The sequence below is a fragment of the Ammodytes marinus genome (genome assembly GCF_949987685.1).
Source record: "Ammodytes marinus genome assembly, chromosome: 20".
Taxonomy (NCBI): domain Eukaryota; kingdom Metazoa; phylum Chordata; class Actinopteri; order Uranoscopiformes; family Ammodytidae; genus Ammodytes; species Ammodytes marinus.
The window spans coordinates 3920159-3936857 of NC_137224.1; the positions used below are offsets into that span (position 1 = coordinate 3920159).

Sequence of the window (16699 nt, forward strand, 5' to 3'; positions counted from 1 at the left end):
GCCATTTGTGGGTATCTATATGTTGTCATGTCATGTGTTGTCCACCTGGTGTCACTGCCCTATTGCCTGGGGCACAGGTATAAAAGGTGCGTCACTTGATCGTTTGTTTGTTGTTTGACCCCGGAAGGGCTCACGGTTTTTGACCGCTAGAAGCTGACAGTTGTTATCACTGAGGAACTAACAAACGTATTCCGTCATAGACATTATAAATGTCCATGTATTCCTAATCACATGTACCGTAATTGGTGTCAAAATAAACGGTCTGCACCGGAGATGATCGCTTGGTTCAGTCATTGTTTTAACAACCACAACTAGGCTACAAACATTGAGACACACAGCGCGTCAACCAGTCACCCGGGAGTCAACCACACGGAGCACACTCCACACATATTGGATGTGGCTCCTATAGTGTGCTTTAAAGGAATAGTTCAACATTTTAAATTTTTAGGTTTTTGCCTTATTCTCCGGCTCAAGAAAAGGCGACAAAAACCGTTATAACTGTAACCTGGATGAGCAACCAGTGCCCAGTTCTTGATCAATAATACACACTCAGGTTAAGGGATGGTTTCTGTCACCTGAGCCGGAGAGTGAGGCAAAAAGCTAAAAAATAAAAAATTTGAACTATTAATTTAAGGAGTCACTCGTGGATATGTTGAAAAGGCTCCACCCATTTGGAGAGTGTTAAAGAGTGTATTGTTGGAAGCCAACAACACAAGAGCAGGCAGCCACCCACACAAAGCCACAGCCATGCATTTTATTGACTTGTTTTCATCTGTTAAATGTCGGGTTTCACGCCGGATCATCTTGGCAAAAAAGATCATCTTTGCTCCACTGTTTACAGAAATAGCAAACACTGATCCTTGTGTTAAGATGAGATTCAGAAACCAATGAGGCCCATTCCAGAACTTTATCTTAAAGTGTGCCTGCATAACACTTACTATTTAAGTAGATTCCTCTGATGACTGCTGAAAAATACTTTTTTTGATTTATTTTCTTGATAAACAAAGTTCCTCAAAATTGTGCTGGGGGTCCTGCGCTTTGATCTTTCAAGCAGACTAAGTACAAGTAAAGTTTTAACTGTTGAAGTGGAAAAGTTTTTTGTTGAATAGGATAACTAAAAATATGAATTAGTACAACTAACTTACATAGTGATCAAAGGGCTACTTGCTTCATAACATTCTGTATATGTTATAAACAAAGGCACATTGTGAACTAATTCATGAAATGTTCCTCATTGGTTCTGTCAGAATCGGAGTGTACTGGTAGCTGCCACATTTCATTTTCATTGAAGAGGAGAGAGAGAAAGTTAGAAAGAGAGAAGGACTTGCCATTCTGCTTGAAGCAAGCATGCAGTTATCATATAAGTTGGTTGTTATAATTATGTTTTTATGTATTTACTAACAGCATATGACACGGAATTGACAAAGAAAAGGAAGGGTGGGTATCAGTTAAAAAAGTGAAACATAAACCATATACACATAAACATAACTATTATAAAACCAAATCGTGAACCAGTGGCCCTAACCCATCTGAAAAATGTGCTTCAACCTTTACGAATATCAATACAATGATCAGATGGGACAAAGACACCAATTCATATTACTAGAGGCTTACATTCATGCTTTTATTAAAAAAAGAAAAAGGAAAAAAAGGCACACATACTAAAAAAGTGTCATGCCCCCCAAATGGTAAAAATGTTTACCGAAGTTTTATAAAATATATCCAAATTCACCCAAACATCTATAACTTGCCATTAACGTTCCAATGCCCAGCGGCTGACTGGGGTGACTGCTCGACAACCCTAACACTATTACTACCTGATGGTCCATTTATTTTAAGCTCAATAAACCTACTGGAGCATTAAATCATTAAAATTTCTTATTTGACTTGCCAACTTGTTTTTGGTCAAGGCCTGATTGGTTCTTTGGGACTATCTGAGCTGAGAAAAAGGAGGTGAAAAAAGGGTGAAGGGATAGACTGAGAGATAGACTGAGAAGTTCAGCTATAGGGTGGGCTACACTTTACCATCGGACTGATCCGGGAATACTGCGTTATCATCGGCAAAGCAGCGTGTGCCTGAAATGTTACCGTAGTCAAAAATGGGCCCTTCCAGCAAGGTCACAATATCCAACCGATTGATCTTAGTCAGCACCGCCGTTAAAGCGTCCGCTAGAGAGGAGTGGAGAGAGAGACAGAGACTTTTATTTACAGGAACTTATTTCACATGCATTAGCCATAAAACCTTCATAATGTCACAGACTAGCAACTGAAATATGTAGCTGTGATATATGATGATGTCAGCTAGGACACATAGTCATATTTAATATCAACCTGATGTAAATTAGCTAACCGCTATGATCTTACATATTTACATAAATATTCATCAATATGCACGGTCACTATTTTAAATAAATCTCAACGAACTTATCCATTTCTTTCCATAGACAACAGTGCAGGCACATACACACACACACACGCACACACACACACACACACATACATACAAACACAAACACAAACACACACACACTGCTTACTTGTGGCATTTTTACCGTCCCTATGCACCCATTTCTTTAGCATCATGAAACTCTGTGCTGTCAGGGAATTGGGGTTCTCCACTCTGATGTAGTTGATCTCATCCACGGAGAAATCCATCTCCCTGGCCAGCTCTGGAACGGCAGAAAGAAATAAAAACTTTAACGATGCAGTAATTTGTTGCACAGCGGTTCAAGCCTTAGCGTTAATGTTGCAAGGCGCAGGAGTCTATTTCTAATGAAAATGTCTGCACTGGCAATACGGCACTATATCCTCTGTTAATCGCCATGTTCTGTGTTTGTAAGTCCCAATGTTTTTCTTTAAACTACGATTTTTCTGACAGCAGCAAATTTAAGTAGATTCCTCTGCCTCCACAGATGCAGAAACTCCTATGAAAAAGAACTGCTATCTGATATAGCACATGTGGTGCAAATAAATTGATGCAACACGGGACGTATTAACAGGTGTACAAATGCAGAAAAACTGCCTTTGAGTTAAAAAAAAGCGCTAGATAAATACGTACAATTTATGATTATTATTATTAGAAAAACAGGAATTATAATTATCTTCAAAAGATATAGAGAATCCGTAGACCAGTAAAATCATTATGATTTGAGTCAATACCATGTTAATTGTATTCCTTAGTGCTCATTTGCTAAATGAACGTAACTCCAAAACACTGTGACGAAATACACAGTCTGAAGCTAATGGGGCAGTGAAATGCTGCTTGTACACACAAGCACACTCACTATAAATTTACAAACCCCGAGTACAGAATGTTCAGCAGTTCTACCGCTTCACTGCAGCTATGCAACAGGAACACACATTAAATATGGATTAGGTTCCTTTTTTTTCTCCTACTGAGCACTCACTCACTCAAGTCACTGCCCTGGACAGACAGGCAGGCATACAACTGCAGCTTTTCACACCCATAAACACTTCACACACACACACGATGACTGTGCCTGCACACACGGTGACGCCCACACACACACACACACACACACACACACACACACACACACACACACACACACACACACACACACACACACACACACACACACACACACACACACACACACACACACACACACACACACACACACACACACACACAGACACACAGACAGACGGGCGTGGGCACTGCTGCAGTGCAGGTGGTCAGGCTCGGACTCAACTGCAGAGGCCACACCCTTATCACTGCTCTCGAGCACACAACATACATAAAGTCATCCTACTGTTCCTCTTGCACTCACTGTAACATGAAGAAACATGACATAGGAGAATATACACAAATCACTATGAAAGCTGTTAATCTAATAAAATGAATGTTATATTCATTAGTACAGTATTTTTTTTTCACCCTCCTTACTCTAATGTCTTATCATGAGGTACATATGTTTAAAAGATAAATAAGTGAAGACCTAAAATGCAATCTAAAAGTTTTGAGATGGTTCCAACTTTCTGGCTGTATCATATGTGCAGTGATGATGCTATATGGAGCTATAAATACCACTGCAGTACTGCTCATGAATGATTATACACTGTGTCCACCAGATGGCAACAGACGCTGTGAAAACTTTGGTTTGAGAGCTGTGTGTTGTGCTCCATGAAAGCCACTCATACTGAATCCTGTTTGCTGCAATATGGGCATCATATCTAATGTTAATGTCAATCTTTGAACATATTGAATATTATCCAGTGGTTCCCCTACCATTATACAGGCCTGGCGGGGCCGCCAGGCCAACGAGACCCCCCGCCAGGCCAACAGCAGCCTGACTTAAATCATTTTTTTTTTTTTTTTTTTTTTTTTAATCAATCTTTCATTGATTCCGTAATAATCATTTGCGCGCGTCTGCGCGGCACTGTCGGTCTACCCCTCGTGTGCGCCTGTCTTTACAACCTCTCGTTTGATCATCCCATCAGCTGATCTGTGTGTCTGCGTGTGTGTGTGTGTCTGCGCGCGGCTCGATGCGCGTGTGCATTCGGTGCGCACTTGTTAAACACGGAAGCCAATGAGCAGAAGCATGACTAGCAAGCAAACGCTGAACTAGTGGCGAAAATAAAACCAGCGCCTGCTCTGTGGAAATATTAAGGACTCAGTAACAGGGACGTTGAACAGGAAAAAGTGCTGAGCAAAACTTAGAAAGTTGAAATCGCTACGTCGCCGTGGCAACACAACCAATCTGTATCAACAGCAGAGACAGCGCTGAAAAAACGGCATGCACACGTTTCAGTAAGTTTACAGAAGTGCCACACTGCTACTGCCTTTGCCATTCTCAGAAGAGCATTCATTTATTTTCAAGGGACATATTAATGTATTTATTGTTTTAACTGTTAAGTTATCTTGAAAACAGCAGGCCATAGTGGGGCTACAAGCTTTATTTTTTTGTATTTTCAATGCTACTTTATTTTTATGTTTCAAATTGAGAAATAGGCTAGATGAAATATAATGGTCGGAATAGGGAATTTGCCTTATGTAGCACACATGTTAATAGGCTAATCATGATGTGTAGCCTATGTTAATTATTTATTTTCAACAAGGCTATTTGCCTAAAAAATAAATAAAAAAAAATGTCAGTAGGCTAGCTTCAAGGTTAGGTGATTCAGATTATTCCAGAAATGAGTCCTAGACAGGACCTGTCTATATTAGATCTTAGTGTTTATTGTTTTTTATTGAAATCCACGTGTTTTTCTTCAATAGTTTACATGGCTTGTGTCTCCAAATTATTACAGGAAATAGTTATAGGCAGGACATATGACAGTTGTTTACAGAGCACATAATTAATCAGATTTCACCGCTCAAAGTGCACCAGATTGATGCATTTAACTTTAAAAGGATAAAGTTTTCTTCTGCAGGGGGATACCCCCAGACCCCACTAGAAGGTCCATTCTCACCCAGCAGGATCTAAAAATCCTGTGAGAAACACCACATGTACAAACGTACTGAATGTGAAAGCATAACCCTATGCCCTCATTCTTAACAGGCTTTTAAAAGAGGCTCATCCCAAATGGGGTTCGTTTTGGTCAATTTCTTCTAGAAATTTGATACCCACGCGGCGCGCATACTCTTTATCAGCTCTTACCACCGGGCCTAAAAAAAATTCTAGGGGAAACACTGTTATCATAAGTGCTTTTCGACTTTTACGCCAACCACTCCAGATGGTTCTCTATGTTGCATCATTAACATAATATGGAAGGTATATTGGTATTTGTGCATCGCTAAATACTGTGTGTGTGAGTGTGTGTGTGTGAGAGAGAGAGAGAGAGAGAGAGAGAGAGAGAGAGAGAGAGAGAGAGAGAGAGAGAGAGAGAGAGAGAGAGAGAGAGAGAGAGAGAGAGAGAGAGAGAGAGAGAGAGAGAGAGAGAGAGAGAGAGAGAGAGAGAGAGAGAGAGAGAGAGAGAGAGAGAGAGAGAGAGAGAGAGAGAGAGAGAGAGAGAGAGAGAGAGAGAGAGAGAGAGAGAGAGAGAGAGAGTGTGTGTGTGTGTGTGTTTGTTTGACAGAGTGTAAAACAGTCACATTTGCATAGACTCACCAGTCCAGCTGAGTCCGAGATGGTCGGCTACTATGGCCATGCGGAGGTCTGTTCTCTCACAGGGACTCTGAGGGCCTGTGCATGAAAGCAGGGCGGGGCAGGACACAAACAATTAGCATGTGGTAATACGACAACAGTCCCCAAATTAATTAAATGGGCCTCTCAGGAAGAGATACACCATATGGCTAATTTAAAATGGCCGCAGAGGACAAAAATAAACAGATTGGGATTGTGAACTGAAAGTTTGTCTGATTCAGATTGTAGATATTAATGTGGTCTGAGGATAACCCCTACTAAATAACTACTTATTAAAATACCTGAACATATTTTTATGAATAAAGAAGGTTTTATCAATATTTTTGCCATAAACTGATAGTGTTGGTGACTGAACAAACAGTAAGACTAACTTTAGCTCACTTTCCTAGGTCTCACCTCAGATAAAAAAAAACATAAAAAAAAAAAATTCTAGCCAGACTATCCCCAGTGATTCAGCTTGGATGATGAATTGCTTGCTTGAAGACATTTTGGGAACAGATGCTTACAAATGTCAGACTATTCCTTTAGGTGTTAGACTAGACAGCCCATAGGGGTATAATCCTTATATCTTCTCTTAATCGTTAAACCTTGTGAAATGAGATACCCAATCTGAATGGGACTTAAATAGTATTGTACTTTAAAATTGTCGAAGTCTTTAAAAAGATTTACTAGACTATCTAAAATACAAAGTTCTAATGGGAACAACTAAATAAACAGGAAATATGAAAAATATATATAATTTGGTCGTTGCAGTGACTACTTCTGCACTAGCACTATCACAAAACATCAGTAAAACTGATAAAAAAAAACTAAATAAAAATCGAGAGCATGAGGCTTTGTAAGGCCAGAAAAGTACACACATTTTCACACTATAATGTTGGATGTTCAGTAGTATTAATATTAGTAGTCAAAGTTTAAAGAGTTAAAGAAATTGTATCACATCACTAACAACAAACGATCTACCATCAGGCAACATTCCCTCACACTGATAAAAGCAATTCATGGCTTCAACTTGAAATCCAAAGTCATCAAGCTGCACTTCGTTTTGCACCGTGTTGCGAATGACTGGCTACACTGAAACACTCCTCTGCAGCTGACGTTCATGTGATTGTCAAGTTCAGCCGATGAATTGTTTTCGCAGTGTTTTCAGAGAGCAACAGTACCACCAAATGATATCTACAACAGGCAAGCAGACCAAAACAAAACACAAGGTCATAGATATTTCCCCCGAACAATATTTTTTTACATCTAGGTCTCTATCGTGTTGAGGGTAGAAGTGAGTGGTGTGGTGTCATGTGGTGAGGTGCGGCGCTAACTTCTAAATCCTAAGTGTGAAGTGAAAGTGACAATGTGTGTGGTAGCCTTTAAGACCCCATAGTAATAGAAAGGAATTCATAGTTCATACTCATTCTTGACTTAGCCCCTCAAGTGTGCATTAATTCCAAACCTAAACAGTGTTTTGCTGATATTGAAATGTAAGTTCCTGTACCTTTTTTTCCTGGAGCCAAAGACATCACTATAGTCTGCAGTAAAGCTCTCACTGGCAACTGATCCACTGTCATAGCACATTTAGAGACACTCCTTTCCCTAACAGATTGTAAAGGCCAAACAGCTAAATTAAATATCTTGCTTGATCCAAGGTCACTTGTTTGAGCACTGCTGATTCTGTCATGGATTCTCCGTGTCTTAGCCTTTACCTCTTTGTCTAAACCAGACAACACACGACACAGATAACAAGAATGACAGGAAGAAGAAGAAGAAGTGACGTCTACACTTACAAAGTCACATCACAAATCACCCACAACAGCTACATGCATCTCATAGAGAAAAGATCAAGTATATCAAGTGTTTAGAAAGAGTTTACAAACTAGTCTGGTTCTCCGTGACAGGAGCCGTGATTGGTTGATCAACCTGACTCCCTTCCACCTTCTGCTCTTGCTCCTTCACTCCATGTGTCCGCCTACTCTTCCTCCTCCTCATCCTCTCACTGCTGGCCTGCTCAACCTGAGCTCTCACATCTCTAGCAGATGGTGTTGGTGTGTTGGTGGTGCTGGTGGAGGTGGAGGGAGAGGTGCGTGAAGCGTGACGGGAACTTCTAGAAGCTCTAGATGGTTCTGACAAGGAAGTGTTCCTGGTAGTGCTGAGGCTGCAGCTCTCTTCGTCCTCAGTGGGCAGTGTTCTCCCTTCTAACTTTGTTTCAGCCTCCTTGGGAATGGTTTTGTCCGAAGGTTTAGCTGCCTGGCTATTGACAGACCTTGTTTTACAGTTTTGTGAGGACACTGTAGTGATTTTTCTACCTGTCTCATTTGTGCTACTTTTACTTGGGGTTTTCACTAAACTGGATCTGCGTTCAGTACTGGAGCTGCCTTTTGTTAGTTGTTTATTCCCCTTTGTTGTATTAAGGCTTCTATCAATCACCCTAGATTTGGTCCTAACCTGCTTCTTCTCTTGGGAACAAAATGAGGACTTTATGGCTTTCAAAACTGGAATTCTAGATTTAGGAAAGACATTTTCAAAAGGGTCTAATCTTTCCCTGAAATTCCGCATGGCATATTTCCTGATGGGCAATTTATCAATGTTTTTTTGTGCTTTGCATTTTACTTTCGGTTGACTTTTACTGCATAGTTTGTGACTGGGCATCCTCACCGGTAACCTGGACATGCATATCTTGCCTTTGACCTCTTTGGCTCCTGTGTTTGTTATTGCTACATTAGTAAGATCCCTGCCTTCCCTGCTGTTCTCCTCTAGCTCATTAAAGGATGCTTCTATCCTGCTAACCTCCTGCAGAGTGGGTTCTGAAGAGGACAATACGTTTAACACAAAACTGCCAGGCTGGGTGACATCTGAATGGCTATAATGGGAGTCAAGGAAGTTGCTACTAGCATAGTTGCTCCATGTTTCAGGATTGCTAATCTGTTGTGAAGGTGCGGAAGAATAACATGTGCTTTGGTAAGAAGTGCTCTGATTTTCTGAGATCCAATCCAAGTAGTCCCCCTGTTTGGATGTACCTGAATCAATTCTGTTATTTGAATGATAATCTGTGATGCCTGACGGTCGATTATTTAAATCTGTTATGTGTGATGTACTAAAATTAGAATAATCTATACAGTTTGAGGTTACAGAATAAGAATTATCTACAGTTGTTCCTGAGGTTTTGTCATTAGTACGATCAAAGGTGCTTTTAGAAGCATCAGAGGTTTTATCAGATGTCTTAAATCCTGCTCTAAAAGTGGAGAATTTAGGCTCGGGGTTTGACATTGAGTCTCTGCATGTTGTGTAACTGCCAGTCGAATTAGATATTTCTAGCTGGACAGTAGTAGTTTGAATAGAGACTTGAGGGACTGTTAAAGTATCTGTGGGATTCTGAGTATAAAAAACATCCCTGTGTTGTGAGGAGGAATCTTCCTCTGAGTCCCTGACCCTGTACCTGCCCGCTGAGAAATAATGCTCACCAATCTGAAAAAACTGGAGCCTCTCCTCCACCATGTCCCTCTTGCTCATGTCAATCGCACCACTGCGTGTCATCTCAAACATCTTCCCTTCATGGAAGGGGAATGGGTTTGGCTCGCTCGTCGGCGTGCTATCGTCCGTTGGCGTTCGGGCCGGGGTAGAGTCTGGTGTTGTGGCCTGAGACTGGTCATCCACGGCCAGTCCAAAAGGCTTAGGCTCACCATTGCTTTCCTGTGTCCCTCCCATGTCAACAACTTCTTCTTCTCCACCTTTACTGGGCCAAGGGTCAAAGTCCAGCCCTTTAGTGGCAACAGTCTTAAAAGGAGAGTTAAACTCCTCTCCTAACTTATAACTAAAGTAAGTGTCTGAAAATCCCTCTTTATCTGAGGGTTTTTGTTCCTGACCTTTAACCCCATCCTTACTAACATCATCAGGAGTTTCCCCATTTGAGAGGGTATCTTTTTTCAAAGTGTCATTTTGAATTTCCTCTGGGGATTTCTCCTCTTCAATAACTTCCAGTTTGGTCGGGGGAAAAGAGCGATCAGTGTTCCTAAATGTGTCGTTTGCCCACACATCTCTTCGACTGTCAGGAAGACCATAGAGCCGCAAATCTGCTTGCTCGCACAGGCCATCATCCTCATCTTGGAGTTCATATCCGTCTAGGGAGTCTATCTCTGTTGCATCTGTGTCATGAGAAAATTCGGCCGTTGTGGCTATTGAACAGTCCGTTATTGACTGGTCATTTCCATTTTGTTCGTATTCGTATTCTTCTGCTTTGCCATTAGAACCTTTAGAACCATTGGAACCGTTGGAGCCATTCGTCGCAACTTGAAGCTCTTTGCTGTTCCCATTTTTGTCCTGTTTCTTGGCTTTAGATGCCTTTTCCTTGTCCTTCTTTTCCTGTCCCTCCTCATGAACTTTGGAAGTGATTTTCCTGCAAGGAATGGGTTGGAACATTGACTCATCATCCGATCTGTCATCCTCTTCCCCATTTGATTGACTGTCATCAGGAGGCACTGGGGTAGGAGGTTGAATACGTATAATTGGCTCGGTCATCAGATGCTTGTCGTGTTCTTCCTGCAAGTTCACCTCCATCATTTCTGTCTCAGTCTCTGAAGAGTTACAGGAACCTTTCCTTTCTGTGTCTGAAATTTCTGAAGCCGAGTCCAAAGGAGGAGGGGGAGGGAACTCAATATATGCAATACCTTTGTCTTTTGCGACCTCTTGCTCCTCCTGCCCTGTCACTTCTTCATACCCGTCATTGACTGTAGTTTCTTTCTGATTTCTATTACTTATTTCCTGCTGGTTATCATTCATTGTTGTTTCTTGCTTATTAGCATTAGCAAGATCTGCTTGGTTGGCATGAACACTAGTTTTTCTTTCTGGTAGGACCTCTTTAAAAGAGAAAACAGCTTTGTCATGGTCCTCTTCCTCTGATCCTTCAGATACCTCAATGATGGGGCTAGGTTGTCCTGTTATGAATCCCATAAAGCCATCAGGGGTCCTGGCTGTGAGGTCATAGCTAACCTCCTCAGAGCTGGGGGTGTCTGGTGTAATGGGGCTTTTCCCTGAGCTATCCATGAAAGATACCTGTTCTAGTGTGTCATCATCCGGACTTATGGGACTTAGTGCTGAGCTGGATGTTTGTTTGACTGAGTACAGCGCCCCTTTGGCCTCTCTCTCTGCCTGCCTTCCCACCTGGGCACTGACATACACAGGTAATGTTTTGATGCCTTTGAAATTCTCTTTTGTTGTTGTAGCAACTGGAGGGGTTAAGACCTTCTCCAGTGTTTCTCGAGAGCTGGTTAGGTTGTTGGAGTTAGAGTCTTTTGGTGCGTTATCTAAAATTTCAAAAGTCAGTTTTGTATCTGTTTTTGCTGGGGTTCTCTCAGGACTCTTCAGTATTTTATTCTTACATAATGTAGGTATCTGTGAGGGTTTAGTTATCGTCTGTTTTTTTGTGGTGTCAATATCTAAAGTAGAGGGCAATCTCACAGGGATTTGGGATTCTGTCTTTTTTCTAAGGTTTTTGTTTAGTGGTTCTTCTGTACCTTTTCTAGACACCTCAGCTATTACTTCTTTGGAAGCAGTCTCACTTTGTCTGACATGTTGGTGCTTTTGAGCTTCACTATCTTTCTCAACGAGTCTAGTAGGAGGTGTCCGACCTTTATTGCTTTCTTTATTTTCCTGAGTTATACCAGAATGGATAGCTTTCTCTTTAGAAGTTGCTTTGTTAGTCTCAGTTTCATTAACTTGTTTTTGCAATGAGACTTCTGGGATATCTTTGTTTACCAGCTTGTCTCCTGTATGTTTTGGGGCTTTAGGTGTTATCAGAGCAGGTTTACTGCTGTCTGTTGCAGCACACTTATTTTTCTCAACATCCCTATTCTGGCTTCCTTCTTCTGATGTTTCAGATACATTTGATGCTTTTCCTCCTGCAAAAAACTGATAAACAGGAAGTTTGCTCTCCTGTAATTTCTTAATTGAAGGTTTTGGTTGGACTGGGGGAGGAATTTTGATTGGACTGGACTGACTTTGTTTCTGAGCTTCAGATTCAAATTTCATTCTCACAGCACTGACTTTGGATGTTGATGTTACATGAGAGGGAGAGGAGGGTTCAGACTCACTTGTTTTAGTTTGCTGTTTGATTTTATCCTCACTGATATGAGACCGACTGCTTTTCTGGGGAGTGCCTGGTAAGCTAGTGCTTTTCTTTTCTGTGGTAGCTGTATTGCCAATTATCTTACCAACAGAAGGCTCCCTGAGTTTGCTTTTACTGAAAACCTCTTCTACTTTTTGAGGTTTCTGCTGCATTTTCTCAGGGCTATTGCAGGCTGAGCTAGGCCATGACCTTGGTTCTTTTGGCTCTCGTTTGACAGGCTTTTTCTCAGGGGACTGCAGCTCATCATTAAGCTTCTCTGTTTTGTCACGGAAGAACTGCGACACCTCACTGAGTTTTTCTTCAGCCTCCTTTACAGTTTGATCTACCCTATCCTCATATAGAAGCTTGTCCCTGCTCCTGTCATGTTTATCCTCTGTAAATCGCATCCAAACTGCATGTTTGGGGCTGCCCGGTTCTGTGGAGTAATGGAGCACTGTCACCTTATCAAACTGAGATGGATCATCCCTGTGCATGAATTTCCCAGATTTAGGGGACCCATGTTTTGACGACTCAGAGACAAACTCTCTCTTGGGGCTTCCATGCTGCTGACTCTCAGTGCCACGGCTACCACTCCCCTCAGAAACTTTCTTGTCAGTCACCATTGCTGAATCCTCTGTGTCAGAATGAGACAGCGGTGACGTGTCAAGTTTCTCTGAGAGGAGCATTTTCTCAGCATACCTATATGACTCGCCTCTGACCTCTGATAGCTCATCATCATAGTACTCTACGGACTGCTGGCTCAACAATTTTAGGGCTTTATACGAATCATCTCCTATCAGCTGGGCAGAACTTGGGCGGCTGTCTTCCTCCTGTGACACTGGGGTGTTAACGCGCGATGTATCTAGGAAGGAGGGCAGGGATTCTTCAGCAGTGAGCTCCTCTTCTTCCTGTTGGGCCTCATCATAATCAATAAGTTCCTTAATTCCATGGTCTCCTTTATAGACATAAAGCTCAGGGTGATTCTTATGTTCCCGGATAATAAACTCAGTCGGCTCTGCTGTGTTGTGGCCCTTTTCAATATGAACCTCGATTATCCTTTCCACTTTGGGCTTTGATTTAATGTCTCTGTCAAGAAATCTAGGGGTCAGCTCATCACCTTTGACGGAATCCTGGCTAGCTTTGTGTTCAAAAAGGCCTGCAAGTTCTTTAGATGGATCCCTACCTGACTGGAAAGCTTTCATGATATCTCTAACTGACATACCTTCCTCCATCATCTCTGCTCCATCAGTCAGCTGGGGCTTGTGATAAACCATTCTAGTAGTAGTAGTAATCTGAGTATGAGTTTCCTCTTTAAGACACATACTTTTATTCATCATTGATTCCTCTATGGAGCTCAATGAACCTGCATCTGGCTCTATAGAAGGAAGAGCAGATGCAGCTTCGTCCATTAACAAAGGCTCACAAAGATCATCATAGCTTCTAATGTGGACCACTTCTGTCCTGGTCTCAGTAACGCAAGGGGGGATGGGTATGTCTGTGAATAAAGGCTTAGGTCCTGTACTCTCTGCACTCTGTGGAGCAGAGGGCGTCTTTTCACTTCTGGTCTCAAACCCACTGTCTGACAGGGGACTCTTATCCTGCTCATGAGACAGGTCCTCTGGCGATTCTAATATAGTGTCCGATCCCTGATATGATTCAGTAAGTTTGCTTAGGTCCTTCTCTGAGGGAGATCTGAGCATGCCTGAGACCGGTGGAGGCATTTTGAGCTTGTGCTCTTGTATTGACATAGATGGTTTGAGAACACGTTTCTGTTTCTCCTCCCCATCCCTTTTTGCCTCCTCCTCATACCTACTTTTTAACTCCGCCATTTTGGAGAGAGAGCTAGCGCCAATGTTATTTGTTAAGAAATCTACAACTTCGGCCAACTCTAAGTCTTTGCTTGACATTGACTTGTGTTTGAGCAGGAGTGTGTTTTCATCAAAAGGACTGTAATGGTCTGAAATGGTATTTCTTTCTGCCTCATCAATCTCATCTTTGGAAAATTCCTCCCATTCATCATCTGTGTCTCTCCCTTGAGCTGCAATGGCCTTAGCTTCACTCCTGATGTCTTTTTGTAATAGCTTGCTGACTTTAACTAAATCTTCTTTGACTTTCTCCACTATAGTAAAAGCTTCCTCATCCTCTAACTTGGTCTCTTTAGGAGTGCCAGTTAGGGATGTTTGTACAGTCTTAGCTGCTGTCTGTGTGTCTGTCTGTAGGATAGCTGTCATTCTGATCAGATCCTCTTTCATATCTGCTACATCTTTTAGTATCTCCTGGTTAGAAGTGGCAGTTGTGTGGATTATGGCCGGTGTGATAAATGGAGGGGACTTCAGTTGGGAGTTTATTTTTGATGTGGTTATACAGTTAGACAAAGAGGAAGGAGACAAGGATGTGGCACGAGGAGAATCAGGGAGTGCCATTTTGAGAGACCCTGGCCCTGGTTTGACAGGGGTCTCTGGAATGACGTTGAGTAACGAAAATACAGGCACAGTCACCGTATGCGATGAAGGTGTCAAGCTGGAGGATGCAGCTACAGATCTCAGAGAACCATAAGCAGAACTTGCTGTTGCAGTCCTACGTGATGAGGTCAATGATTTAAGAGTGCCATAACCCGACACAGAATTTGAGTCTATAGCTTCGTTTATGGCTGCACTGACACTGGAGGTTGCTGCCTGGGTTGTGGCCTGTATTCTTTCCTGAAGGCTGCTACTTCTCTCTGAGAGATGGCGAGAAGAAGGGGAGGATGGTGTTGAGGAGGAGGATGGATATTTAACAGGCGAAAGCGATCCGTTCATTGTTGATAGTTCTGAAGAAGCGATGGTTGTCTGCCCAGTCGAGGAGATAGATGAGTGGGATGACCTTCCTCCTCTGGATGAGAGCGTTGAATCCACAGCGGTTTTCAAAGAGGACATGTTGGAGATGTTTTTCACAGGGGAAAGGTTAAGTACGGCTGAATCTGCCGCAACTGTGGACCCACGGGCAGTTTTAAAAGGCTGATTAGTATTGTATATGTTGTAAGAGGTCTTTGGCGATGCTGGAGCAGTAATACGAGCTGATGACCTCTCTGATACAGAACCGTTTGATATTGAGTGATGTGGGGAAGTCCTTGATGTGTATGCTGAAGCAAGGGTTTTGATAGATGCTGGATCTGTGGCAGGTTTAGATGGGACTCCAGAAGACACAAGGCTGGCAGAGCCCTGGACAGGGTACTGCCCTTGTTGGACAACTGTTTTAATGGGTGAAGGCATATTCCTGTAATTCCTGATGGGGGATGAGGACACCATGTTGCTAACTGATTTTACTGGGGATGAGTGGGTAGGTGCTGGTGGCGGAGCTCCCAGGGTGGATTTGATAGTTGCAGGGCATGCAGGGGACGGGGAGGAATGGGGCCAGGTTGTTTTCAATGGAGAAGCAGCTGGTGAGCCTGCCGGTGAATCGGTAGGGAGGAGGGAACCCCCCACTCCAACGGGCCTTGTTTGGCCAGGGACGGTAATAGGAGCAGTCGACCATGGTGGGTAAGGTCTGGTTGGAAAGACAGGTTTGTGAGGGTAACCAGCAGGCAGTGTTCTTGCTGTTGTGCTGCTTCGCTCGACTGTGGTTTCTTCAGAGGGATTTGTAAAAAAAATAATGATAAAGAAGGAATGGTAAAAAAAAAAAATATCAAAATAATGTGGAAGAGTAAGAAGTAACAGAAAATAATGCCGGGGAAGGAAAAGGAAGGAAAGATGTAAAAGAAGAAAAGATCAGAGGAGGAAGAGTTTGTCAGTGACGCAGTCCTGGTATCAAGGAGGGAAAAACAGCAGGTTTATGAAGTGCTGAGATACGATATTTGAGTACTGATTGGCGATGGAGATATGACAAGAAACAGTTGTGTTTCTGTGTGATTCAAGATTTGGAGATGACTGAACAACAGCAGCAACAACAACAACATAATGGATAAACTCAATAAAGCACAAACAGCAGCAAAGTAAAATTCCAAAGACAATGGTGTTGACTAACAATAGACAACAGAAAAAATGGAAAGACAAATGCACTAGGATAAACACAAAAACAACTTCTCTCTATGGACTTAAGATGTTTCTAAAATCAGCTTATGGATTCTGGCTCTAATTTCAATCCGCTTTTTAAAGTGCCTTTTATCTGTTTGGTTCAGAAATTGCATGATGACAAATTCCCCAAAGAAAATGTTGACATATCATACAATGATAATAAGCCAAAGGCTGCAGAAGTTTCCATTTTCCTTACAAACAAACTATGACAAAAGGTGTTTTCCAAGACGTACGTTTTGGGCCATTTTGTCATGCAAGGTCCATAAGAATTGGTGACAAGCAGTGAAAAACTGAAAACAAACACCTGAGAGAAAGCCAAACTCAAGAGAGCTCCTAACATGCATTTTTGTCCCACAAAAAGTTGCTACATCATCACAAAGAGCTTTAAACTCAGAGGGGACAAATTAAAAAATTCATAAAATTTAACTTTGACCCTCTTCCAAAAT

General features: G+C 42.1%; 2 protein-coding genes across 2 annotated transcripts in view; both read right to left on the reverse strand.

The window, feature by feature from the left end:
- The window catches only part of LOC307267031 (ankyrin-1-like), a gene marked incomplete at its 5' end in the record, with an annotated part of 107009 nt that overhangs the window by 11144 nt on the left and 79166 nt on the right, over window positions 1–16699 (reverse strand). The window contains 3 exons of the mRNA XM_080049214.1: window positions 2026–2169; window positions 2538–2669; window positions 6075–6149. Coding sequence (XP_079905340.1) covers window positions 2026–2169; window positions 2538–2669; window positions 6075–6149 — 351 coding nt within the window. The remainder of the gene's footprint in view (window positions 1–2025; window positions 2170–2537; window positions 2670–6074; window positions 6150–16699) is intronic.
- Window positions 7971–15488, reverse strand: LOC307267262 (ankyrin-3-like; the record flags this gene model as incomplete). The annotated part of the gene is made up of 5 exons (XM_080049534.1): window positions 7971–8348; window positions 8757–8905; window positions 9563–10825; window positions 10931–11401; window positions 12308–15488. The coding sequence occupies 5 exons, from the start codon at window positions 15486–15488 to the stop codon at window positions 7971–7973; spliced, it is 5442 nt and encodes a 1813-aa protein (XP_079905660.1).